Genomic DNA, 24,030 nt, shown 5'->3' with positions numbered 1-24,030 from the left:
CATCTGGAACCTTGGTGCACCAGGGCTGACATCGTATCTCCTCAACCAATGAGATTAAAGGATTGAAAAACAGAGGAAAGACTGAGGATGAGGGTGAATTAGGGTGGGGGGATTCAATGTCAAATCAGGTATGGAAAAAGAAATAAAGAGAGGGAAAGAAAGATTGCATTAAGAGAGAGAACAAAGAAGTAAGGAAAAAAAAACTAGTATCCCCAACTATAATTCACTCTCCGAAGGAATGAGGTTCCACACTAGGAATTGTTCACTTTCTGAGACAAGTTGAGTGGCGGTCATTAACAATTATCACAATATTAATTATGAGATCTAAATTCCTGTGGTGAGTATAATGGGGAATTAATGTGCAGGTGCAACAATTCCATGAAACTCAAGGGGGGGTTGAGAACGAGGTGATGTTTTCTCGAAACTAACCATCAGCAAATTGTGATGATTCACAATTCATGGGTTACTGCTTCCCTGTCACAAATTGTTGGCTGATTTGTGCAGTAATAACAGCATGTGTTCTTCAGACACTTATTTTTTAACAAATTGTTTCAGCGAAAATGTTTCAGCATTCCAGTTTCTTAAGTTATTAGGATATCTCCATTGAAATGCAACAGCTACAGATTCTAACACCCATGTTACTGTCACTGGAGTTAGCATACTCACCCTTGACTTGTTATGTTCAGTTGTATAAAGAGGCTTGTGTATCTTATAGTTTCCTATTCTGACTAAAACATTGAACATTTTTCCATTATTTCAGAAGCTAATGGAACAGCTATGTATTTCCAATAATTTCTATTTAAATTTCAATTGAATGGCAATCTTGTACCTCTATCTGTTACACTACATCTAGACTGATGAGATACCGTTGTATAACAGCAATACAGTCTCCATCAGTAAAAAACAAGATTTACACCAGGGATGAAGCATAGATTCACCAGAATAGATACTGAAGCTTAGAGGGTTATATTGTGAGGACCAGTTGCATAGACTAACTTTATGTCCCTTTGAGCTGAGAAGATTGAAGTGTTTAAAAGGATTTATTAGTGTACACACTGAGAGCCTATTTCGTCTAGTGGGGAGGGATCAAAAATAAGGAGGACCCATCCACAGGACAGCCTGTGGCTGCAGTTCAACATCCTGGGGGTTACCATTGACCAGAAACTGATTGGACTAGCCATATAAATACTGTAGCTACAAGAGCAGGTCAGAGGCTGGGAATTCTGCAGTGAGTAGCTCACCTCCTGACTCCCCAAACCTGTCCACTATCTACAAGGCACAAGTCAGGAGTGTGATGGAATACTCTCCACTTGTCTAGATGAGTGCAGCTCCAACAACACTCAAGAAGCTCAACATCATCCAGGATAAACAAACCCGCTTGATTGGCACCGCATCCATCACCTTAAACATTCACTCCCTCCATCATCGATACACAGTAGCAGCAGTGTGTACCATCTACAAGATGCACCGCAGCAACTCGCCAAGGCTTCTTCAATAGCACCTTCCAAACCCATGAACTCTACCACCTAGAAGGACAAGGGCAGCAGATGCATGGGAACATCACCACCTGGAAGACCTCCTCCAAGGCATACGCTATCCAGGCTTGGAACTATATCACCGTTCCTTCATTGTCATTGGGTTAAAATCCTGGAACTCCCTCCTTAACAGCACTGTGGTTGTATCTACACCACATGGACTGCAGTGGTTCGAGAAGGCAGCTCACCACCACCTTCTGAACAGCAATTAGGAAATTGCAGTCTGCCTCTGATAATAGGCCTTAAAAGGCTATTAACAAAGTTAGTTGGATACCCATCACTTGCAGGCAGGTAGCTCTGCCACTGTCCCATCCTGCCTCCAGGAAAATGGCTTGGTGGTTGGGATGGAGCCTGGGAACCAACACGTTGGCTGGCAGCACGAAATTCATTTCCGCCTGCTTCCATGCCCGTCCCCAGTGGAGCCTGATAATCCAAATCTGGAAGTAACTTTTCACACAAAGCTTAGGGGAAATATAGAACTCTCTCCCAAAAAGACTGTGGGTGCTCGGACAATTCGAGCTTTCAAGTCTAAGATCAATAGATTTTTGTTGGGTAAGTATATCAACGGACATGGAGATAAGGCAGGTAAAGAAAGTGGGATCATTATTTATTTGAATAGCTTGAGGGGCTGAATGACCTGCTCCTGTCCCTATGTTCTGGCAAAGAGCACAGAAGCACCTGAGCTGTACTCACAATGAGGTCTGTCTTTGTTCTGAAACAAACTTCCATGTTCTTTGGAATAACTTCAGCGTTATAAGGGTGTGCTAAAGCGACACAGATCTGAAAAAAAAAACATTGGAAATATTGTGTTGAATATTCATGAAGCATTTTTGAAAAATGGAGCCAAGCTGCTAATTGTATAATCAATAAAAAACATTAGTATTACAAAGTAACCTAAAAACGTGTATCCCCTGAGGCTAGAGGTGCAACTTGAAAGTAAAATTGAAGGGGCACAAGTTACAAAAACCAAGCACTGATGTGATGACTCTATGGAGTAGACTGCTCTGTGGTCACCTCTGCATCTGTAGCAATTTTGTCTTGAAACCGATGACAAAGCGTTTCTGTGAGGCTTCTTAATGTTTCTCACAGCGGACATTGAATCACGCTTTAATTCTGCAGGTTTGGCTTTCGCATTGGGCAGGTTCCCGCCCAACATGAAGTATGGCGCCATTATCCACGTGTCGCAAAGCCTGTGAGTCTCTCGCAGCACTTTCCATGGTGAGGGAGATTTCTAGGGCAGGCTTAAAATCGATATCGACCTCGGCAAGCAATCGACACTGAATGATACTGTCCTTGACTCCACACACCAATCGGTCTTGCAGCATATCGTTTAAAACGTCACTGAAGTTGCAGTATTCTGTTAACTGTTTGAGGTTCACTACATAGGTTGCAATGGACTCTCCTGGGGCCCGAACTCCTGAATTGAATTTAAAATGCTGCATTATCACGGATGGTTTCAGCTGGAAGTGTGTTTTCACTAGGTCCACTAATTCACTATATGGCTTGGAATTGGGCTCGCTTGGGGCAGTCAGGTTATGAATCAGGTTATATGTTTTACTGCTGCATACACTTAAGCTTTCCACTTTGCTTCAGCGGTTATTTCATTTGCTACAAAGTAAAATCCGAGATGCTGGACATACTGGCTCCAATCTTCAATGTTAGCATCATATGGATCGATCCTTCCAAACTGCAGCATGGCTGGTGAGTAGTTTTTTTAAAATTCGATTTACTCACAGTAACAGTGCAAGGTGCAGAGTCGAAGTTGATTTGACCCTCGGAGTCAAATGTGATGACTCTATGGGGCAGACTGGTTTCGTCAAGAAACAGTTAAACTTTGTTACAGAGACATTTTCAGTGCTCGCACGCTCGACCAGATCTCTCATCGGAAAAGCTCTGCCCTGCAGATTGCCCACGCTAAGAGCTCAGTGGTCGGAGCTCCCACAGTACATCACATGACTTGTGATTGGCAGGAGGGAGTGAGTAAACATCCAGTTACCACAAGTGAGAAATAAGAAAATCTTTTAACCACATCCAACGTATACTCCCCATCACCAATAGCAAGTTCTGTAAGTGCTTATACTAATTCCGCTTGGAAATAATCTGCTGAAGTAAAGGACCCTTAACATTTCCTAACAGAAGTTGTTGCTATTTGAAACAGTGCTACCTTAATGAAGCAAAAAAGTAACAAATCAGTTCCTTTGGCACTATAGGTAAATTAGTTTAGGGCTATGAAATCTTAGACCAGGTGCTCAGCTATTTGTGTTGGTTTTTATTTCTTACATATGGCTTTTCAGGCTGGTATCCAAGGATGAGTGTGTGAATCGTTTCCTCTTTCTCATTCACCAAGGCTTTCACTTCCAAAACATAATGTTTCTTCCTCTTGTCTACAGTGAATGTCTCCTGAAGAAGGGTGTTCTGCGGTACTGGCAGCTTAAAAGGGTGTCTACAAAATGAAACACAGAAACAGAGTATAAGATTAGTGGTAATAGAAAGGAATGAATATTGGCTTAGAATTTGCTGGAAAAATAAAGGTGAGCTTAACGATCATGCTGTTATTAAGGTGTAAACTGTCCAGCAATTTGTGGTGAAGACATGCCCCATGAGTTGCCCATTGCCACAAGCTGCTGGATGACTTGCTGTTATCCTTGTGAAGACTAGAGCTCACAGTGAAACTCCCAATTAGTTTGAATAGAAGGCTGCATTTGTGCCGTAATATGAATTAAACTTGGCACAGAAAGTTAGGGCCGATATTTACCAGCTTAAGGACACTTTTGATGACCAGGTTTATGTTCCTACAAAGCAAATCAACCTCTCTGATCCAGAAAGGAACAATTGAAACTATGGAAACTCATTCCTGCAGTGTCAGTGCGAAAGCAATATTGAGGAACGCATTCAGATTCGGGTAACAGCAGTTATCACCTAAATTGAATTAATGCACGGTTCTGGAACAACATCTTCTCCCTCTTCAATTCCTCGATCTGTCCATTCAACTGCATTACCAAAGGCGGGCTCTTATTGTCTGTCCAAAGGGCCATCACTGTTATACTCCTTTTCTTCTTCGGCTGTGAATGAACAGTAAATTATAAGATTCCTCAATAAATTATGATTTGTTTGGAACTAGAGACGTACAGTTCTCCTGCTGCGTATTTTACATAACCAACTCGCCAAACCTCAGCGATTTTGCAAAAGCCACAAATTTTCTTTTGATCCTGCCTTCGACACACATGAAAACACTTCAGTGATGGCAAATGTTATTCTGTTCCATGTGGCATACATCTGGCTTTATCCAGCTGAGGTTGGATCTGTCAGAGCTCCAGTAGTCCAGCAACCAGACTGAAACTGGCTTGAGTAAAGAATAAACTACTCCAATATTCCTGGATTTAAACATTGCATCTCCTTTGAGTTTTAAATCCTAAATTTTAATGACTGTTAGGAAAATACAATCAAAGCAGCACAACCATCAAAATAATTGATAGAAAATTTTAACAATGTTTTTGTGCAAGCAATTATTGTTCTTTAATACTGACAATTTCAGCTTGCATGGCCAGGATATTTAGGTCGGCGAGTGGAGGGCGGGACCCACTCACCGACGTGTAAAATGATGCGGGATGAGGTCGGGCGGAACTCCCGCATCACACCGCGTCATTTCCATTTTCAGGTCGGCGGGGGCGCAGCTGAGTCAGCTGTGCGCCCGCCGGCCTGTCAACGGCCTACTGAGGCCATTTAAAAACTAATTCAAGTAATTAACGGACCTGCCCGTCCAACCTTAGGGTTGGCGGGCAGGCCGGGAGCCCTGGTGGGCTTCAGAAAAAGCATGAAACCACATCCATGGGCAGATTGAGGTTTCATGAGGGTTTTTTAAAAATGTAATAAAAGTTTGATTAAAAGTGATGGACATGCCCCAACTCATGTGACGGTGTCAGGGAAATTTTATTTTTGTACATTTACCATTTTAAATTTGGCGCTGATCTCCCTGTCCCACACGTATCCTCCTCTGCCTTCAGGTACCATGCCTTATGAGACCGTTAGAGACCATGGACATCCATTGAATTAGCACATGATTATGCTCGGCAAAGCGAGTGCAGGCGTTTGCTATTGCCTTCTGCAGTATGGCTAACCAGGAAACTCGCCCACTTTTACCGCCTGCCATCAGGCATATTGGAAGAATTTACAGGCTGATAATCAACCTGTTTGGCCATGTTATAAACGCACCTTCCATGGCCATCAAGTCCTGGAGTTGTGGGGCTTAAACCACACAAGATCTCTCTCTCTCCTGCACATATAAAATACAATTCTGAGAAGTGATCTTATTGGGGTATACAAGTAAATGATATGGAAAAGAGTAGTCCAAACACTTGTATTACACAGTGGGAACAGGACAGGGGTGACACAGGCTTTAACTAGTAAAATAACTTCACAACAGTTATCAGTTGTTGTCCTTTATCCAGGCACTAGTCAATGTTTAAAATGGCCTTCCAGGCAGAATGGAAGCCTGCATCATTGAAGAAATAACTCAATCCAAACATGTGTGTGTTGGATGTGAAGAATTGCCTCACAGATAGAAGTGCAACATCGTAACGAGTTCCACTACCTACTCCACTGATTCACACACTTTGGCCTGAATTTTTAGCTCGGCAGGCTGGCGTAATCAGCAGACCTGGGATCGGCCGGAAAATGGACCCCCAACCGCGATTTCATGCTGGCTGGCCAATTAACGGTCAGCTAGCGTGAAGTGTGTGCTGAGAAGTTCAGCACTGCCAGGGTGGGGGCGGGAGGAGGATGGGCGATGACATCAACGCGAGTGCAGTCGAGCGCTGAGAGAAAGCTCCCTGGGGGCAGAGAGCTGGCTTAGGGAGCTGCAGGCCCGAAAATGTTCCAATAACGTTTTAAAAAGCAGAACAAAAAACGTCCGAGCATCACAATCAGGCACCTGAAAATATAGATGGTAAGAATGCTGCCCACAGATTTTTATTTTACTCCATAACGGAAACCTCATCCCGCCCTTGGATGAGGTTTCATGAAAAATGTAAAGGCCGCCTGGCCGATTCGCCCGTCCGCCAACCATAAGGTTGGACAGGTGATGGAAAATCGGAGACAAATGCACCGTTAATGGGTTTAATTGTCGGCAGGCGCGCGTCTGACGTTTGCGCGCGCTCACTGAGCAAACGTTTGGACGCACGCCCGATCGGGTCGGGTGCATGCCCGCCTGCTCAATGTAACATTCAGCCCTTTGAAATCTCACCTCCTCTCTGTCCATGTAGTTAGCTGTGAAATTAAATTCTTTCTTCTGATGCTTTAGCCAAAACCAGGCAGACTTAAGTTTCTCTTTACTTTCCACAAGGATTTTGTTCTTAACTGGCAAGTTCCAAAGCGAGACAACCTCACTGTGGCTTCTGAACAAGCTCTCTGTAATGTGCCCAAGAGTGGATGCCTGAAAAAAAAACGTAGAACATTCTCCTTAAACCTACTTTTTAAACCAGAATTAATATTACGGTTCACTTTAATTGTTCTTTGGGTCTCATCAGTTTTGAGGTTGAAATAAACTGTAAACAAAAAGGAAATTAATGTTTTATATCCAGAAAAAATGAACATGGTCAGTAGTTACAGCATAAAACCTATAAATTACTGACACCTAAGCATTAGCATCAGCTATTCATCCCATTTTCAAAATGGCAATTTTCTGTATGAGAATCTTGGAAAACTGAAATTATAATCAACACTGGAGTAGCTGCAACAATGCTAAAGATTCCCCCTCCCACACCCCAGCATTCATCTCTGCTCGCTTAATGGCTCCGCAGGCTAAATTCCCATTGCATTTCAAACTGGTCTCAGTTGGAGCATTGAATTTCAGTGAACTGCATTGCTCAGTTTTACAAAACGGGATTAGGACAAAGAAAGGGGGAAATGTGATGATAGTTTGTAACAGTGTATTGAAGCCCCAAACTGCAAATCTTAACATTTGGGAGGGAAAACACAACAGTTCATATTGGGCTGGATTTTGTCAGGCCGGTGGTGGCCCCAACAATGGGCTGGAAAGCAGGAGGCAATGTTGCCTTGACCGCTAGGGGGCACCCTAGCCAGATTCTATGACAATCCAGCAGCTGATGAGTGGCCATCGGCCGACCTTGGGGCTCTTCAGTCCCACCACTGAGTGCAGTGGTCACTGCTGGGACTGCACCCAGCTCAGACTCATCGATGGACACTGGCCTCACAGCAAGGTAAGTGGGGTCAGGAGTCGCCAGGGTCAATCAGGCAGGCCCAAAGAGGAGCTGGCCGGTGGTTGGTGAGGGCAGGGGGTGTTGGTTGGCAGTGAAATTGGAGGTAGAAAGGAAGCAAGTTGCAGGGAGAAGCACCAGTGTCACAAGGTCAGTGAAAGTTCCAGATACTACAGCTTTGTAACAGGCTGTGTCCTGCGTTTTAAGATGTGAAAGTGCTTGGTTCATTGAAGGCTGTCTGGAGTTTATAATTTGCCACTGTGCATGGTTTCTTTTACATGCAAATTATTTGAGTCTCTCACTAAGGGCCAGATGTTCACGGAGTCGTGGAAGCTCTGTGGACATTTTAAAATGACGGACAGGACCTGGATCTGGAAGTCTCACCCCAGTTTCCGACAGATCCTGTTTTTACCAGTAGGGGAAAGGGGCAGGCAGTGAAGCACACAGCTGCAAATTACAAATCAGCTGGGCAACTTAAAACTCAGTGCAAAGGACAAACAGACCCAATTTTCACTAATAGGAAAGGCTTCAATCCAGAGTGTATTCTCCACAACTTTATGGATAAGACATAAAATACTCATAAAGAGCGGATAAAGTGTGTAGAACAGTCAAGCTATCAAGTTATTTAAATCCCCTGCCCTTTGAAATTTGAAAAAGTGTACTTGTGTCTGTGAGGGTAAAAAATAATCGTTTCTAGCAGTTTCAATAGATGTTTGTTGACAAAACCCTAAATGCAATGATTACAGTATAGCATTATTACTGCTTCACTGCTTTCCACAACCTGTTATTATCACAGTGGGGGGGCTGCAAGTTCACAGTTTGAATGGCAACTCAAAGAGGTTATTAAAGGATTAGCTAGCTGTCTTTGATGTGGGGTTATACGAACATACCAATTAGGAGGAGTAGACCATCTGGCCTCTTGAGCCATTTGATCAGATTATAAATACAAATGTTTGTTTTTAAATGTGATTAACTACTTGAGGAGATTTAAATGTATCAAACTCCCTTTCAAAACTGAGTGTGTTTTCTTTATATTGTGAAGTCCATAATAGGCGCTTCGAAGTTCATTTTATTTAATCTCAGCACGACTCCTGAAGTCTACCCATGGTGGATACTGGGTGAGTTGGCATAGAGGGTGTAAGGGGAAAGGGTGGTGGGTAGGAGGCATGGGTTGGCATGAGTTGGTATTGGGGCAAAAGGGGTCAGAGGGATTTGTGGGTGGGTCATGACTTAGCATGCATCAGCAGTAAGGGGCCATTGGGAGTTGATGGGGAAAATGATTTGGCATGGATAGGACATGGAGAGCGGGCAGGGGGTGAGGGGTGTGAGGGATGAGGCCTGGAGGGCCTAATATTTAACAAAATAACTGAGATGAAGTCCCAGAGAATTGCCTCGCCAACCGGTGGCCCCCGTGGTGCCTCTGACCTGCATCTGGAGGCGACAGGCCCAACTCTATTCCAACCGCACCCACCCGCAACCCCACCCCCACAACAAAAATTGCACCATTTGGGGCGCTTCTTTCCAGAGGCAGGTGCAGTGAGTCAGGAGATCTTTCGATACTGCACATCCACCTCTGGATCGAAATCCAGGCCCCAGTGTCTGTTTTTTGAGAGCTCCACCCTGTCTGCCCTTTGCCCAAAATTTCTCAATTTCATTTTGACCCCAGTCAGCACAGGCAAATGTGGCCCCGATATTTTCGGGAGAAGTTGTGGGGGACACCGAAAACAACTGAGGAACCCAGTAAGGTCGGGAACAAAGGCACAGTCAAACTTCATAGCAGGACCTCAGTAGCAATGTCTAGCTCCATTTCTTGCACAGCAGACGGCCAAATGGACAGACTGGCTAGTAAGTGGGAGGAAACACTTGGGGCAGGAGGTCACAGATAGAGGCTGGGAGATGGGGGTCAGCTGTCGAGAGGTGGGAGGCCAAAGGCTTCCTTGAGAGCCTGGTGGGATGTGGAGGTGAAGGAGTGGTGGCATGGGCACTGCTCCTCCTGCAGGCCACCACTCCTCCTGGCCCACAAAGACTGCTGAGAAAGGTACTTACCTTATGCAGCCGGTAGCGACCACCTCCCTTTCACTGTTGAGTTTCCTGACCCTGGAAAAGCCATGTAGCAGCAGTGAATTTTAAACTGAGATCCCAAATACCCTATGGGACCCCAATTTAAATGTACTAATGATGTATCCTGCCTCTCCATGGACACCCTAATATCAGACACAATAAAAGAGGTAGCGGGTGTGTATGTGCAGTGCTAGCATTATGTTCCCATATGTAACTCTTCAATCCTCTCCTGGCCATTGTAAGGACATGGGGGACAGTTAATATTGAGGCCAAGTTGTGTAGTAATACCTTGTACAACTCTACTAAACAGCAAAATACTAATGTGTGATAGATTGGGATTGCATCAGATAGGAGATCTCTTTGTACAAGCAAAATGGACTTAACTTGACAGGGGTAATTATCTACTTGCACACTCGAGGCTATGAAGTTGATTCTGCTGAATTCCATACCGTACTGCTAACTCCCAAGCTAAAATGTTAGTATTTGCAACTCTGTTAAAATACAGTACTATAACTCTTCAAATATCATTCATCTTAATATTTTAGCTTTTGCAGTATATCAAAGATTAGATGTCACAGATGCCAGTCTTCAGCCAATTCGATTCACTCCACATGATATCAAGAAACAGCTGAAGGCATTGGATACTGCAAAGGCTATGGGCCCTGACAACATTCCGGCAATAATACAGTAAACTTGTGCTCCAGAACTTGCCGCGCCCCTAGCCAAGTTGTTCCAGGGCAGGTACAACACTGGTGTTTACCTGGCAATGTGGGAAATTGCCCAGGTATGTCATGCACAAAAAGCAGGACAAATCCAGCCCAGCTATTTTTGGCCCAATCAGCAAAGTGATGGAATGGGTCATCAACAGTGCTATCAAGCGGCACTTGCTTAGTAATAACCAGCTCACTAATGTTCAGTTTGTGTTCTACCAAGATTACTCAGCCCCTGACCTTATTACAGCCTTGGTTCAAACATGGACAAAAGAGTTGAACTACAGAGGTGAGGTGAGAGTGACTGCCCTTGACATCAAGACAGCATTTGACCGAGTGTGGCATCAAGAAGCCCTAGAAAAACTGGAGTCAATGGGAATCAGGGGAAAATTCTCTGCTGGATGGAGTCATACCTAGCACATAGGAAGATGGTTGTGGTTGTTGGAGGTCAATCATCTCAGTCCCAGGACATCACTGCAAGAGTTCCTAAGGCTAGTATCCTCAGCCCAACCATCTTCAGCTGCTTTATCAATGACCTTCCTTCCATCATAACGTCAGAAGCAGGGATGTTTGCTGATGACTGCTCAATGTTTAGCACCATTCACAACTCCTCAGATACTGAAGCAGTCCATGTCCAAATGCAGAAAGACCTGGACAATATCCAGGCTTGGGCTGACAAGTGGCAAGTAACATTCGCACCACACAAGTGCCAGGCAATGACCATCTCCAACAAGAGAGAATCTAACCATCGCCCCTTGACGTTCAATGGCATTACCATCACTGAATCCCCCATTATCAACATCCTGGGGATTTCCACTGACCAGAAACTGAACTGGGCCAGCCATATAAATACTGTGGCTATAAGAGCAGGTTAGAGGCTAGGAATCCTGTGGTGAGTAACTCACTTCCTGACTTCCCAAAACCTGTCCACCGAATACAAGGCACAAGTCAGGAGTGTGATAGAATACTCTCCACTTGTCTGGATAAATACAGCTCCAACAACATTCAAGAAGCTCGACACATCCAGGTCAAAGCAGCTCACTTGATTGGTACCACATCCACAAACATTCACTCCCCCACCACCGATGCACAGTAGCAGCAGCAGTGTGTACAAGATGCACTGCAGGAACTCACCAAGGCTCCTTAGACAGCACCTTCCAAACCCACGACCACTACCAGCTAGAAGGACAAGGGCAGCAGATGCATGGAAACAGCACTACCTGGAAGTTCCCCTCCAAGCCACTCACCGTCCTGGCTTGGAAACATATCGCCATTCCTTCACTGTCACAGGGTCAAAATGTTGCAACTCCCTTCCTAACAGCACTGTGGGCATTCCTATGCCACACAGACTGCAGCGGTTGAAGAAGGCAGCTCACCAGGGCAGTTAGGGATGGTCAATAAATGCTGGCCTAGCCAGCGACACCCACATCCCGTGTACGAATAAAAAAAAAGAGCAAAATCCAAAACGCTTTCTCTGAATAACTCAGATTATGTCACAAACAATTCTTGATGTAGTAACAAATGTAAAACAAATGGATCGAAAATAGAAAATGCTGGAAAAACTCAGCAGGTCTGACAGCATCTGTGGTGAGAGTTTGTATGACTCTTCTTCAGAGCTAACTTTAGCTCTGAAGAAGAGTCATATGGACTTGAAACGTTAACTCTGTTTCTCCCTCCACAGATGCTGTCAGACCTGCTGAGTTTTTCCAGCATTTTCTGTTTTTGTTTCAGATTTCCAGCATCTGCAGAATTTTGCTTAAAACAATCGGATGATTTTTTAGAATTAAACTTAAAAATAAAACTCCACAGAGGTAAGTTTTCCCTCTTCCCTGCTTTGTATTTTCACTCTTCCATTAGCTCCTATGAACCAGCCTCCATTCCCTGACTGTGGGTTTTTATATGGCAAGTTGCTGTCAACCAGCAAAAAAGCCCAGCCCCGTCTACAAGTATTTCTAGGACCTATGTGAACAAGGCAAGGAACTATGTATCTCCATAACTAATCAGATGGAAGAATTATTAGTGAGCAGCTGCAGGACTGAACCAGGAGAGGAAAATTAGAATATTTATTTCAATGTTAAATCAAGTACAGAAAATGAAACAATGATAGGGAAATAAAATAGAATTAGAGAGAGATAAAAGGGACAGAAAGAAAAAGTATTAAAAAAACCCACATCTTTGAAATCTCCAACAATTAAAATCTGAAGGAATGAGATTCCACACTTGTAAATAATAATTTTCAGCGCCAGGAGATTGTTGAACACAAATTATGACTTGACATGCTTTTAAAAGGGATGGACATGCTCTAATTTTTCTGGCACAATTAGTGCATGTATATAAGTTGGGTAAAGTAATCTTATACTGCTCAATGTATTTGAAATGACGAATAAAAGGGTGAGGTGCCATTATCATGCAATGTTTGGGGGAGCAGGGTATTGCGAACAGCAGATTCCAGATTTACATGTTTAAGTGCACATGTGGTAGCTAGAAGTTGCTGTCCAATTTCAACATTAATGACTGTTGATCTCAGTTACTTGAACTGCAAAGTCCAACCCATCATACTACTAGATGTAAGAAAGGGGAAGACCCATCCTAGCAGATTAGTTCAACAGTATACTTGTCATCAGAGCGCCCCCCCTAAATAATTCTTGAAGCAATTTTGTGTATAAGGTTCTGAGAGCTGCAATCTGATGTAAACCTGAATTTCTCATAACGTGCACCTAAATGATCAAGTTCAATGCCTTTGTATTAATTCAGAATTTACCAGCCCTGGAGTTCTACAGGCTGGTTTTGTGCCTCTAAAATAAAATGATTCAAAAGGGCAAACCAGTACATATACAGCATAATATACATGATGTGAAACTACCAGTAGATATATAGCATAATAAACATGATGTGAAACTATCACTGTCCCCAATCGAGTGCAGCCTTTAAAGAGAAGAGTAGACTATTGCTAACCTTTACGTAAGTGGTGCTGGGTGTGTAAATATGAATCCTTCCTTCCAATTTATTTCCTTTGTTTTTATAGTAGGTGTAGATCACCAGATTCTTCACTGATATAGCTTTTGCTGCTGTTATTTCCACACTTGATTGGTATGCACGAATGTGAGGTTGATTCAGCTTATGAGAAGTCTGAAGATAAAGCCAAGGTGTATCTAGCTTCAGCGAACCTTATCAAAAATTGAGAAATAAAGTTTTACAATGAGTACATCCAATGCCATATGAACGCCAGGCTATCTCGTTCTTAAATACGTGATTTCTTTTCTTGGTGATGTAATTTGTCTACATAGCCTGTGGCTCTGTAGTCAACAGCTATGAAATTCAGACGACCGATCTGTCACAGAACCACCAACAGGTAAACGGGACAGTACTTTAACAAATACAATTTCCTACCCGTGCACCTTTCCTCCAAATGTAGGCTTTAAGAATAACTCTCAGATCTACACTTCCAAAGTCCTTCTCTGTACACCTTGAGTTCTCAACTCCTGCTGGTCCATAAGTAACCTTTCCAAAATTTTGAAAAGAAACACTTACCTGTTGTCTGAAGACTTTGCGGGTGGTAGCTGGGCCTGCAGTTAAAATAACAAACGTGTCCTAGTGACTTCAATGGGATGCAACACTTCCATTTAATTCCATTTCTCTGGGGCAAGCGGCCTTCTTGTGCCTGACCTCAGTTTAGTAAAAATGCTGGGGTGTGTTATGAACAGGAGAGAGATGTGGGATAATATCTCCCTTTTTGCCACCTCTCAACTGACCACAGCAAGATGTATTTTAGAGGAGTGTTTTAACCCTTTGCGTATTGTGACTTTAAATAATAGACATGAAAAAGGCTTTCTTATAAGTTTAAGTCAAAAGAAATTGTAATTGTAACTCCTCAAAACATACACACACACACACACACACAAGAGATGATTTCTAAAGATGTAACATGCACTTAGATAACTTAAAGGGTCAAAAAAAGGTCACTTCGATTATCAATCCTCAAGGTGATAGTTGAAACATTGCAGGTCTAAAGGATTCTCTCTTAGTTCACTGAAGACCACTGACATTGGAAGTTACTGGTTTTTCTAGTGAAGTTGTGGTCAAGCTCCTATAGTGAGGATATATTTCTGTAGGTAAAATAAATTAGCCCCAATTCACTTCCCAAGATGACTTTCTTTTCCAGTTAGGGTTTGTCCCTTTTTCTGGGAAAGATCTCTTCATCTGTCAGTACTGGCCCCAGACTAACTTCCCTGGCCTGTCCTTGTGGATTAATAAGGTACTTCCAGGTATTTCCTATCACAAGCTAGTTTCTGTCATGTGACCAACAGTATCAATGTTTCCATTGTTCACATAAATAGGTTGATGACTGAGCAATTTGTCACACAATGGAGGATGTTTGATAACCCATCAACATTCCAGCCTTGAATAACCTCTGAAATGGCTTTATTTGTAATTCCTTCTTCATGGACCAGCAAGTCTAATGCTCATTGTTACTTTAAGTCTCTTCAATGGAAGTACCCAAGGTCACTTACATTTTAATGCCTTTCCAGGGGCATGCTCAGATGTGTCTGTCCTTGTCTGTATCAAGACCACAGAAGAAGTCACCTCACCCTTGAGTCCATTTTGTCAAGTTGAACCATCCATATTCTATGCTGCCTTTTGAAAGTAAAGTGTCCATCTTCCTACTAAATTTTATGGGCATATGACACGACCATGACAGGCGTGGGATCATAATGCAAAAATCCCATCACCATCTAACCACATCCCCCCCCCTTGTATTGGACCCCCAAGTTCCTTCTAATTTTCCTTTTCTGTGCATGGCCCATTTGTTGCACTATGTGGTCCCTTTAAGATTGCCACCCATCCCCATGTACTGACACTTATTATGCATAGCCAGTTTATGCCCCTGCGTGGCAAGTTCTGGACTGTGGGTGAAGGGGCACATTGGTGGTGAGGGCTGTAAAATAGGCTCTTTAACGTTGCAAGCTGGTGATCACTCCATACAGAAGAATGTATAACATTTATGATTACATAGGATATATGGCACAGAAACAGGCCATTTGGCCCAACCAGTCCATACCAGTGTTTATGTTCCACTTGAGATTCCTTCCATCTTTCCTCACCTGAATCTGGCATCGTAATCATCTATTCCCTTCTCCCCCATGTGCTTGTCTAGCTTTTCCTTAAATATATGTATACTATTCACTTCAACCAATCCCTGTGGTAACAAGTTCCACATTCTTACCATTCTTCGGGTGAAGAAGTTTCTTCTGATCTCCCCATTGGATTTCTTGGTGGCTATCTTCCCCACAAGAGAAAATAGTCTGTCTGTATCCACAAAATCTTTCATAATTTTAAAGACTCTATAGGGTCACCCTTCATTCTTCTGTTTTGAAAGCAAGAGACCCAGCCTGTCAATCCTTCCCTGATACGTATCCCCACACATTTCTTGAATCATCCTTCTATCTGCACTGGGTCTAAAATTGTTCATCTTTCCACAGAGAATGTGTAGGCTGAACTCAAGATGTAATCATTCCAAGCTGAGTAATACCAAGAAAAGGAATGATATAAAGATTGCAGGTAGTGAATGAAATTTTAAGCTCTGTGCCGTTAAGTTGGATAACTCCACAGCATCACAGCCGTGATATTTTTCATCTTTCTTGTACTATTTTTGCAGTAACTTCTGTTCTGACTGAAAGTCAAACAAAACCTGTGTCTTGGACCAGCTTCAAATTAAGAGCATAATTCATGGGTATCTGTTCACAGGTTTTACCAGTGAGAAAGGACATGTTTCAATCATTTCTCCAGTTTTGTCATATTTTCCCCTTTGTATGTCTCTTTTGTGGGACCAATAATGAGAAAGCAATCTGTTCTTAAATCTCTGTCAAAATCAGACATTGTTACATAGAGATACAGAAAATGGCCATTGGCCCAAATAATCATTTGTGGAGAATCTACAAGACAAAATATATTAATACTTGCATCACTTGAACTAAACAAAAACAGATTCTTTTTTTTTTCAGATCATCAATTTGAAATACAAATTGTCAGTTGTGCTTAACATGCAAAATACATTGTATTCCTATAGCTTGTTGGCTTAGAATCATAGAATGGTCACAGCACAGAAGGATGCCATTCAGCCCGTCGTGTTCATGCCAGTTAGTCTTCCTACCTTCCCACTTCTTCAACTTAGGTTTTGACGTATCCTTCCACTGAATTCCTGCCTGGAATGGTATCTTGTCATTGTACAGCACTTTGACATGTGTGTTGCTTTCAGCGTATCCCTGAAGTAAGTGGGAATGCTGCAGTTGTGTCCTGTAATGAATTTGCTTCTCTGGAATTTGCAAGGTGAACTGGATAATGACAAATCAGTTTGAAGCTATTAAATGACAAGTTGAGGAATTGGAATCCTTGGCATTTAAAAAGTATATCATTTTGTAATCAGTTAAAAATACCAAAAAATCGTTTGCTTTTCATCCCAACCCCAACAGTGTCACATATTTTTGAGTTTGTTATGACCGATGCCCTTAAACACTTAGATTTTTGACAACATTTCTGAAAACATCCTGATGAATTGGCCCTTGCAATAAGCTATGTATTTTATTAAATTCCTCTTGTAATCCTACATTCCTGTTCCAAATGTTGAGGGAGAGAGAGAGAGACAGAGAGGCAGGCTGCCGGGGTTTGTCGGGGGGGCGGATGGAGGGTAGTGAGATGTTGTGGAGCCCGAGATCGGAGGACAGGGAGTGTGGAAGAGGCTGGCTGGCATATGGGAGTGTGAGTGAGTCACTCTGTGTGGGAATGAAGGGGGCAGAGGAGGGAGGGGGCAGGGGGTGAGTGAGTGTGTGTTTGTGATGGGGATGAGAGGGTGAGTGTGCGTGTGTGGGACCGAAGGAGTGAGTGAGTGAAGGACTGAGGGAGTGAGTGAGTGTGTGTGTGTGTGTGTGTGGGAGTAAGGGAGAGAGTGTGCGCGTGTGGGAATGAGGACAAGAGAGACAGAGAGAGCGAGAGAGACAGGTAGAGAGACACAGAGACTCAGGTTTCTCACTCACCCTCACCTCTACACACCAACACGTACTCACACCCACTCACAGCGAGTGTGGGTGAGGGTGAGTGTGTGAGCACCTTGAGAATGGGAGTGAGCCTGGCACACACACACTGACCCTCACACTCTGGTCACTTTATTAATTACTCTTTTTTTAACAACAATTTATTGCCTTGGCATTGTTTTATTTTGCTCAGCAGGTTTCTTTTCTTCATACCACAATTATTTTTTGAAATTCAGTTCAAAGTTATCTTATCTTTCTGAAATTTGCACATCAGCCCCTTGAATGAGAAAAAATGGAAATGTGCCCCCCCCACCCCACCCCCCCAAGCGAAAAGGTTGGACAAGCCTGCCTTACGGGATACAATGGTCTTTCCCTTAACCACTCGCTGCAGTAAAACATTCCTTGGTGCAACACCCCCCCATGTGAAGAAACTTGTAATTTATTTGCTCATTCTTCATGACAATCTTAAATTGACGACCCCAATGTCATTATTTACTCTATCAAACCTCTTCATAAGTTTAAATTGCACAAAGGAACCTTCTCTTAAACTTCTCTGCTCCAGTGTGAACAGTCCCATTATTGCAATTATCTATCTCTGGCAACAAACTAGAGATTCTATACTGTGTATACTTTAATGTGTTTTCTGTAAATGGGCACCCAGAGCAGCACTCAATAACTAATGCTAGGTAGAAATTTATTATTATTTCTTGTAGTCTATTCCCCTAGTTATAAAACAAATGTTGTTGGCCTTTTTATTGTTTTATCTACATTTACACTTCATGATTTCAATATTAACTCCACTTGTTAACTTGCCACATTGCGACTGCTGTCGTATCCCATTCATGTGGTCTGACTGAAGATTCACAAAACATTTCAGGACTGATTTCCTGCAACTGCAATGCTTGGGCTGGTCCTCTGCCCACCATTGTGTGTGAACAATTGTGCTGTAACCCTGATCCATCTTCTGACGTTGACACTTATCTGGCATATATGCGTGATTCTAGCTGGGTTCCAGAAAGAAGCATTCTGACAGTGCAGCACTAGTTGCCCTAGCAACTTATTTTTATACAGCACCTTCAATGCAGTAAAACATCTCAAGGTGCTTCACAAGAGCGATATCAATCAAGTATAGCACTGAGCCACGTTAGGGCTGAGGTCCAAAAGCTTGGTCAGACAGGAAGATTTTAAGGAATGTCTTAAAGGAGGAAAGAGAAGCAGAGAAGTGGAGAGATTTACTGAGGCAATTCCAGAGCTTAGGTACTAATTGTATATCAATTGTGTTTAATTATAGCGAGGTGGAGGACATTAATTGGAGTTTTATTTGAGCATATATAAAGAAGCTTACTAAAATTGTCAGGTGATCTTGTGTTGAAGTGGGGGGAGGGTTCCTGCCTCTGAGCCAGAAGCTCTGGGTTCGAGTCCCACCTTCAGGACTTGATGGCCAAGGGCATCATGGCCAAGAATGTTCACAACACAGTCAAACAGGTTGATCATCAACCTTCAGGTCCCTCAAACACATGCCAATGGCAGGCAGTAAGAGTGGGAGAGATTCCTGGTCAGCCATGTGATGGAAAGAAAGCTGGAGCCTCTACCATCACTATTCATAGCTCCAGACTACAACATGTTAAAGTGCATATTGCCACAGCAACTCAGAACCCAAGTGAACTAAAACATCACATCAGCACTAAGACTGTGGGGTTGAGTTAGGAAGTATATGTTTGTAATGTTTCACTCTGTAAGTAAAAGTAAGATTAAGTAAAGATTGGCTTCAGTATCATCCTTCACCAATTGGCTTTCTGGAATAGAGCATTAGGACGTTGGCTACCAAAAGCACAGCTGTCAATGGTGGAGTGATTAAAATGGGGGATGCTCATGGGACCAAAATTGGAGGAGATATCTCAATGGGCTGTGGGCTGGACGAGTTTACAGAGATAGGGAGGGGGCCGAGGCCATGCCGGACATTTTAAAACAAGGGTTGGAATTTTAAATCAAGACATTGCAGAACTGTGTAGATCAGCAAGCACAGAGGTGATAGGGGAATGGGACTGAGTGCAGAGTTTTGGATGACCTCAAATTTACAGAGGTGAGAATGTGCAAAGCCAGCCAGGAGCGATTTGGAATAGTCAAGTCTAGAAGTAGAAAAGGCCTGGATGAAGTCACCCGGAGACAAAGTCATTTAAAGAAGTAAAGGTGCCTCAGAGGCGCAGCAAGGCTTAATGAGAGGGAAAGAGCCCTCTCCTTCCGAAGGGATTAGGGATGATTCTTCCTGGCAGCTCTAACGTCAGCAATTACAACTTTGGAAGACAGGGAAATTTGGCATTTTGTCAAGTCTGTCTGCATCATAATGTACATGCATGAGAGAGGCATCCCATATGTATGGGGGTGGGGGGGGGAATTGAGATGGGGTAGGCATGTCGTAATAGGCCCCAACACTTGACTTTGGTTCAAATACTATAATTATCCTGCCCAATTCTGAGGTGATAATGCAAGAAAATCAAGTCCCATATGTCTGGCTGTTGTGGCAAAAGGACAATGAAATGAGCTCTTAATCATTGTCACTATACTAAAAAAAAATCCAGTGAAAGGGTTGTAAATACAGGGGAAAGAAGCATTCTGACAGTGCAGCAGTGGACTCACTAGTTGCCCTAGCAACTTATTTTTATACAGCACCTTCAATGCAGTAAAACATCCCAAGGTGCTTCACAAGAGCGATATCAATCAAGTATAGCACTGAGCCACGTTAGGGCTGAGGTCCAAAAGCTTGGTCAGAGAGGAAGGTTTTAAGGAATGTCTTAAAGAAGGAAAGAGAAGCAGAGAGGTGGAGAGATCTACTCTTTCATTTTGGCATGTCACATTTTAATTGAGAGATTTGTTGAAATAATCAAACCAAGAAAAATAAAATGGTGAAAATGTTTAAGGTGGCACAGATATGATTGTCCAAAGGCTATTATGATGCAAAGCCTCTCTTAACCAGTTCCTAGCTATTCCAGAAACTGGGATGGCCAACAATTCCTCAAGGTGATGACACTGTCCCTTTAACCACTGTGCTTTGTGCTAGAGTCCATTTGCCAACCAATCAGCACTCTCTTCTCATGCAGTATAAATTGTTGTTCCCTTTACAATTTGGTATTCTTGCGAATTATCCTGACGAGTGCAAGACAAAAAGCTTTGACAAAAAAAGGTCTCTTTTTTCAGCTATAGTCATGTTCTGTACTACCAAATGATGATTTCATATACATTGGAATTTCCGGATTTTTGACCATATTTCTACATAACCACTATTAACTGAGTTCCATTATAAATACAATAAAATAAAAAGAAACAAGCTTTCCACCTTTCAATGAATGCTGTCTCATCGAATCGTATAAGACAAGACTCTGATCTTGGCTTATAGCATTTGGAAACTGATGCTCCTCTCATCAGGGACTGCTGAAGGCATATTTAAAATTACAAGCACAAGCTTGCCTGCTTTCAGCCATGTGTTGGCAGCCACCCTTTTATTTATTTAATAATCCCTCCAAAATGCTGAATATCCGGTTTAAAAAGATTCATGTCAAATTATTCCCAACAGACTTGCCTCCATGAAGTAGTTGGTTAAGCTGGCGCTGGAATCATTCTTAAAGAGCTGAGTGATGAAAATCTTCTTCCTGTTATTAATCTCATCCCAGTGTTTTCCATAGTTGATCTCGAGCTGGGTGTGTGTCCGCGACTCATTTTCCTCATGCTGCAGATGGAGCTGTCGGAGTGCACGGATATTTATAATACAGTACAATACATATAGGGGGATCTTGTGGCACAGTGGGTAACGTCCCCCACTCTGAGCCAGAAGCTCCGGGTTCAAGACCCCCACCCCAGGACTTGATGGCCCAGGAGGGTGTGTTCATAACGATTATCAACCTGCAAATCCTATGGCCTATGGCAGTCGGTAAGGGGGGGTGGGGAGATTCCTGGTCGGCCATGTGATGGAACGGAAGTGGAAGCCTCTACCATCACTATCCATTGCTGCAGATTATAACATGCATGTGAAAAGTGCATGCTGCCACAGCAAATTGGACCCCGTGTGATCTGTAACACATCACCATAATACATCTAAATTACATGGAATATATAACCCAGATACAGGCCACTCAACCCAACTAGTTTATGTTCCAATCAAGCCTCCTCCCATCTTTTCTCATCCAACCCTCAGCATAATCTTTTATTCCCTTTTCCCTCACAGGATTACCTAACTTCCCCTTAGATTTATCTACCCTATTCAACAACAACAACTTATAATGATATTGTGTCTTTAAGATTATAAAACGTCCCAAGATTCTTCACAGGATTATTATAAAACAAAGTATGACGCTGAGCCATATGAGATACCAGGTACGATGACCAAATGCTTGGTCAAAGAGGTATGTTTAAAGGAGTGTCTTAAAGGAGGAAAATGAGGTAGCGAGGCAGAAAGATGAAAGGATGAAATTCCAGAGCTTGGGGTCTAGGCAACTGAAGGTACAGCCACTAATGGTGGAGCAATTATAATTGGGACTACACAAGAGGCCAGAATTAGAAAGCACAAATATCTGGAGGGTTTGTGGAGCAGAAGGAGATTACAGAGATAAGGAGGGACAAGGCATGGGGGGAATTTAGAAAACAAGGATGAGAATTTTAAAATCAAGACGTTGCTTGACTGGGAGCTTTTGCAGGTCAGTGAGTGCAGGGGTGTCTGGGGAACAGGACTTGCTGCAGTTTAAGAAGTGGGCAGCAGTTTTGACAACCTCAAGTTTACAGATGATAGAATGAAGGAGACCAGCCAGGAGGGGGTTGGAATAGTTGAGTCTAGAGCCTCAAACGACTCCCTGTGGTAGCAAATTCCACATTCTCACCCCTCTCCGAGTAAAGAAGTTCTTCTGAATTCCTTAGCTGGATTTGTTGATGACATCTTAAATTGACAGCCTTTCATTCTGCTTTTTCCCCACAGTGGAAATACTCTTTCTCTGTCCACTCTATCAAAACATTCCATAATGTTAAAGTCCTCTTTTCGGTCACCCCCCCTCCCCCAGCCTTCTATTTTCAAGCCTGCTCATCCTTTATTATATATTGTGAAATGGTTAAGAGCAGTGCAAATGCTGCTTTTGTGTTCCCCTGATTCCACTCTTGACTACGCCTGATATATGTCCAAATCAGAGGCAACCTGCTGGCATTTCCCAACTGCAGTTGAGTTCAGGTTTCCGTTTTAGGATTGCATTCACTGATATTAGACAGCAGAATAATTTCCTGTTTTATTAACAGCTTGAAGTTTGTATCTAACCTGTGCCACAGTGATACAGTTTTAACCGCTTGTAGCCTGTCTCTCCCTATCAGGTTACTACCATCAGGAACATAAAATCCCTCCTGTTCATGTCACACAACGTTTTTCATTTCACTCCATAAATATGCAGGCTTTTTACTCTGATTAGAGGCATACAGCAGACTCAGCCACACCAGATCTGTCGGCAAAATGCAGAAAATCAGAAAACCAGTTTTAAGAGAAAGTACAAAGAGTTTGAGTTTGTTGGCTAAAAGTTAGGGTCGACTAATACACAAGATTGACCGTTACTCAAGTATTCACAATATGTTTCCTGGGTCTTACATTGATTCTTGGTCATATGAAAGGCAAAGTCTGTTTACAGGAGCAGCTGGTAATGCTGTAACCAAGGAATTCTCCAGTGAGAAAAACCCAAAATGTGACTGAGCCCCAAGGAGATTCAATGGCCTTGAATTTACTGAAGTGTTGCCGCTCATGGCATGCCCAGTTAGTTAGAAATTTTCCTGTGCCCGACAGCCCAAATTTCTTTGCGCTCTAAATTGCTCAAAAAATAAGCTGCTAATAGCATTTCAAGGGAAACAGGGCATCTAGGACATGGTAAACAATGGGATCAACAGATTATCTCCTTAACCAGTGAGATTTAAGAATTTTAAACAGAGGAAGGACTGAGAAGGAGGGTCAAATAGAGCGGGTGAATTCATTGTCAAATCAGGTAAGAAAGGAAAAAGAGAAGGAAAGAAAGACGAGATTAAGAGAGAGACACAAAAAAGTAAGAAAAAAATTATAACTTAAAACTTGCCATTCTTAAAATCTCCACCAATTCATTAACTGAAGAAATGAAATCTGACACTTATGCTTATTCACTTTGTGGGTCACAGAGGATGATTGCCAGTCATTTACAATTACCAAAACAAAAATAAAAATACCTTTTTAGAGAGGAACACATCATACGGACTCGAAACGTTAACTGTGTTCCTCTCCGCAGATGCTGCCAAATCTGCTGAGTTTTTCCAGGTATTTTTATTTTTGTTTTGGATTTCCAGCATCCGCAGTTTTTTGCTTTTATTTACAATTACCACATTGTTAAAAGAGAACTTACACTATTAATTACTAGAATTAACTTTCCGTGGTAAGTTTAATGTGTGATTAATGCGCAAATGCAGCAACTTTATGGAAACCACAGGGAGATTA

General features: G+C 42.6%; 1 protein-coding gene across 1 annotated transcript in view; it reads right to left on the bottom strand.

Annotated features, from left to right (window-relative positions):
- The window catches only part of LOC144691151 (uncharacterized), a 369,111-nt gene that overhangs the window by 149,819 nt on the left and 195,262 nt on the right, over positions 1-24,030 (bottom strand). Inside the window, exons 27-33 of the mRNA XM_078559217.1 lie at positions 21,127-21,285; positions 16,673-16,853; positions 13,477-13,688; positions 6,778-6,966; positions 4,455-4,597; positions 3,816-3,978; positions 2,229-2,315 (exon numbers count right to left, since the gene is read on the bottom strand). Coding sequence (XP_078415343.1) covers positions 2,229-2,315; positions 3,816-3,978; positions 4,455-4,597; positions 6,778-6,966; positions 13,477-13,688; positions 16,673-16,853; positions 21,127-21,285 — 1,134 coding nt within the window. The remainder of the gene's footprint in view (positions 1-2,228; positions 2,316-3,815; positions 3,979-4,454; positions 4,598-6,777; positions 6,967-13,476; positions 13,689-16,672; positions 16,854-21,126; positions 21,286-24,030) is intronic.

This window comes from Cetorhinus maximus, chromosome 15 (genome assembly GCF_964194155.1).
Source record: "Cetorhinus maximus chromosome 15, sCetMax3.hap1.1, whole genome shotgun sequence".
NCBI lineage: Eukaryota > Metazoa > Chordata > Chondrichthyes > Lamniformes > Cetorhinidae > Cetorhinus > Cetorhinus maximus.
This window is presented reverse-complemented; position numbering and strand designations above follow the sequence as displayed.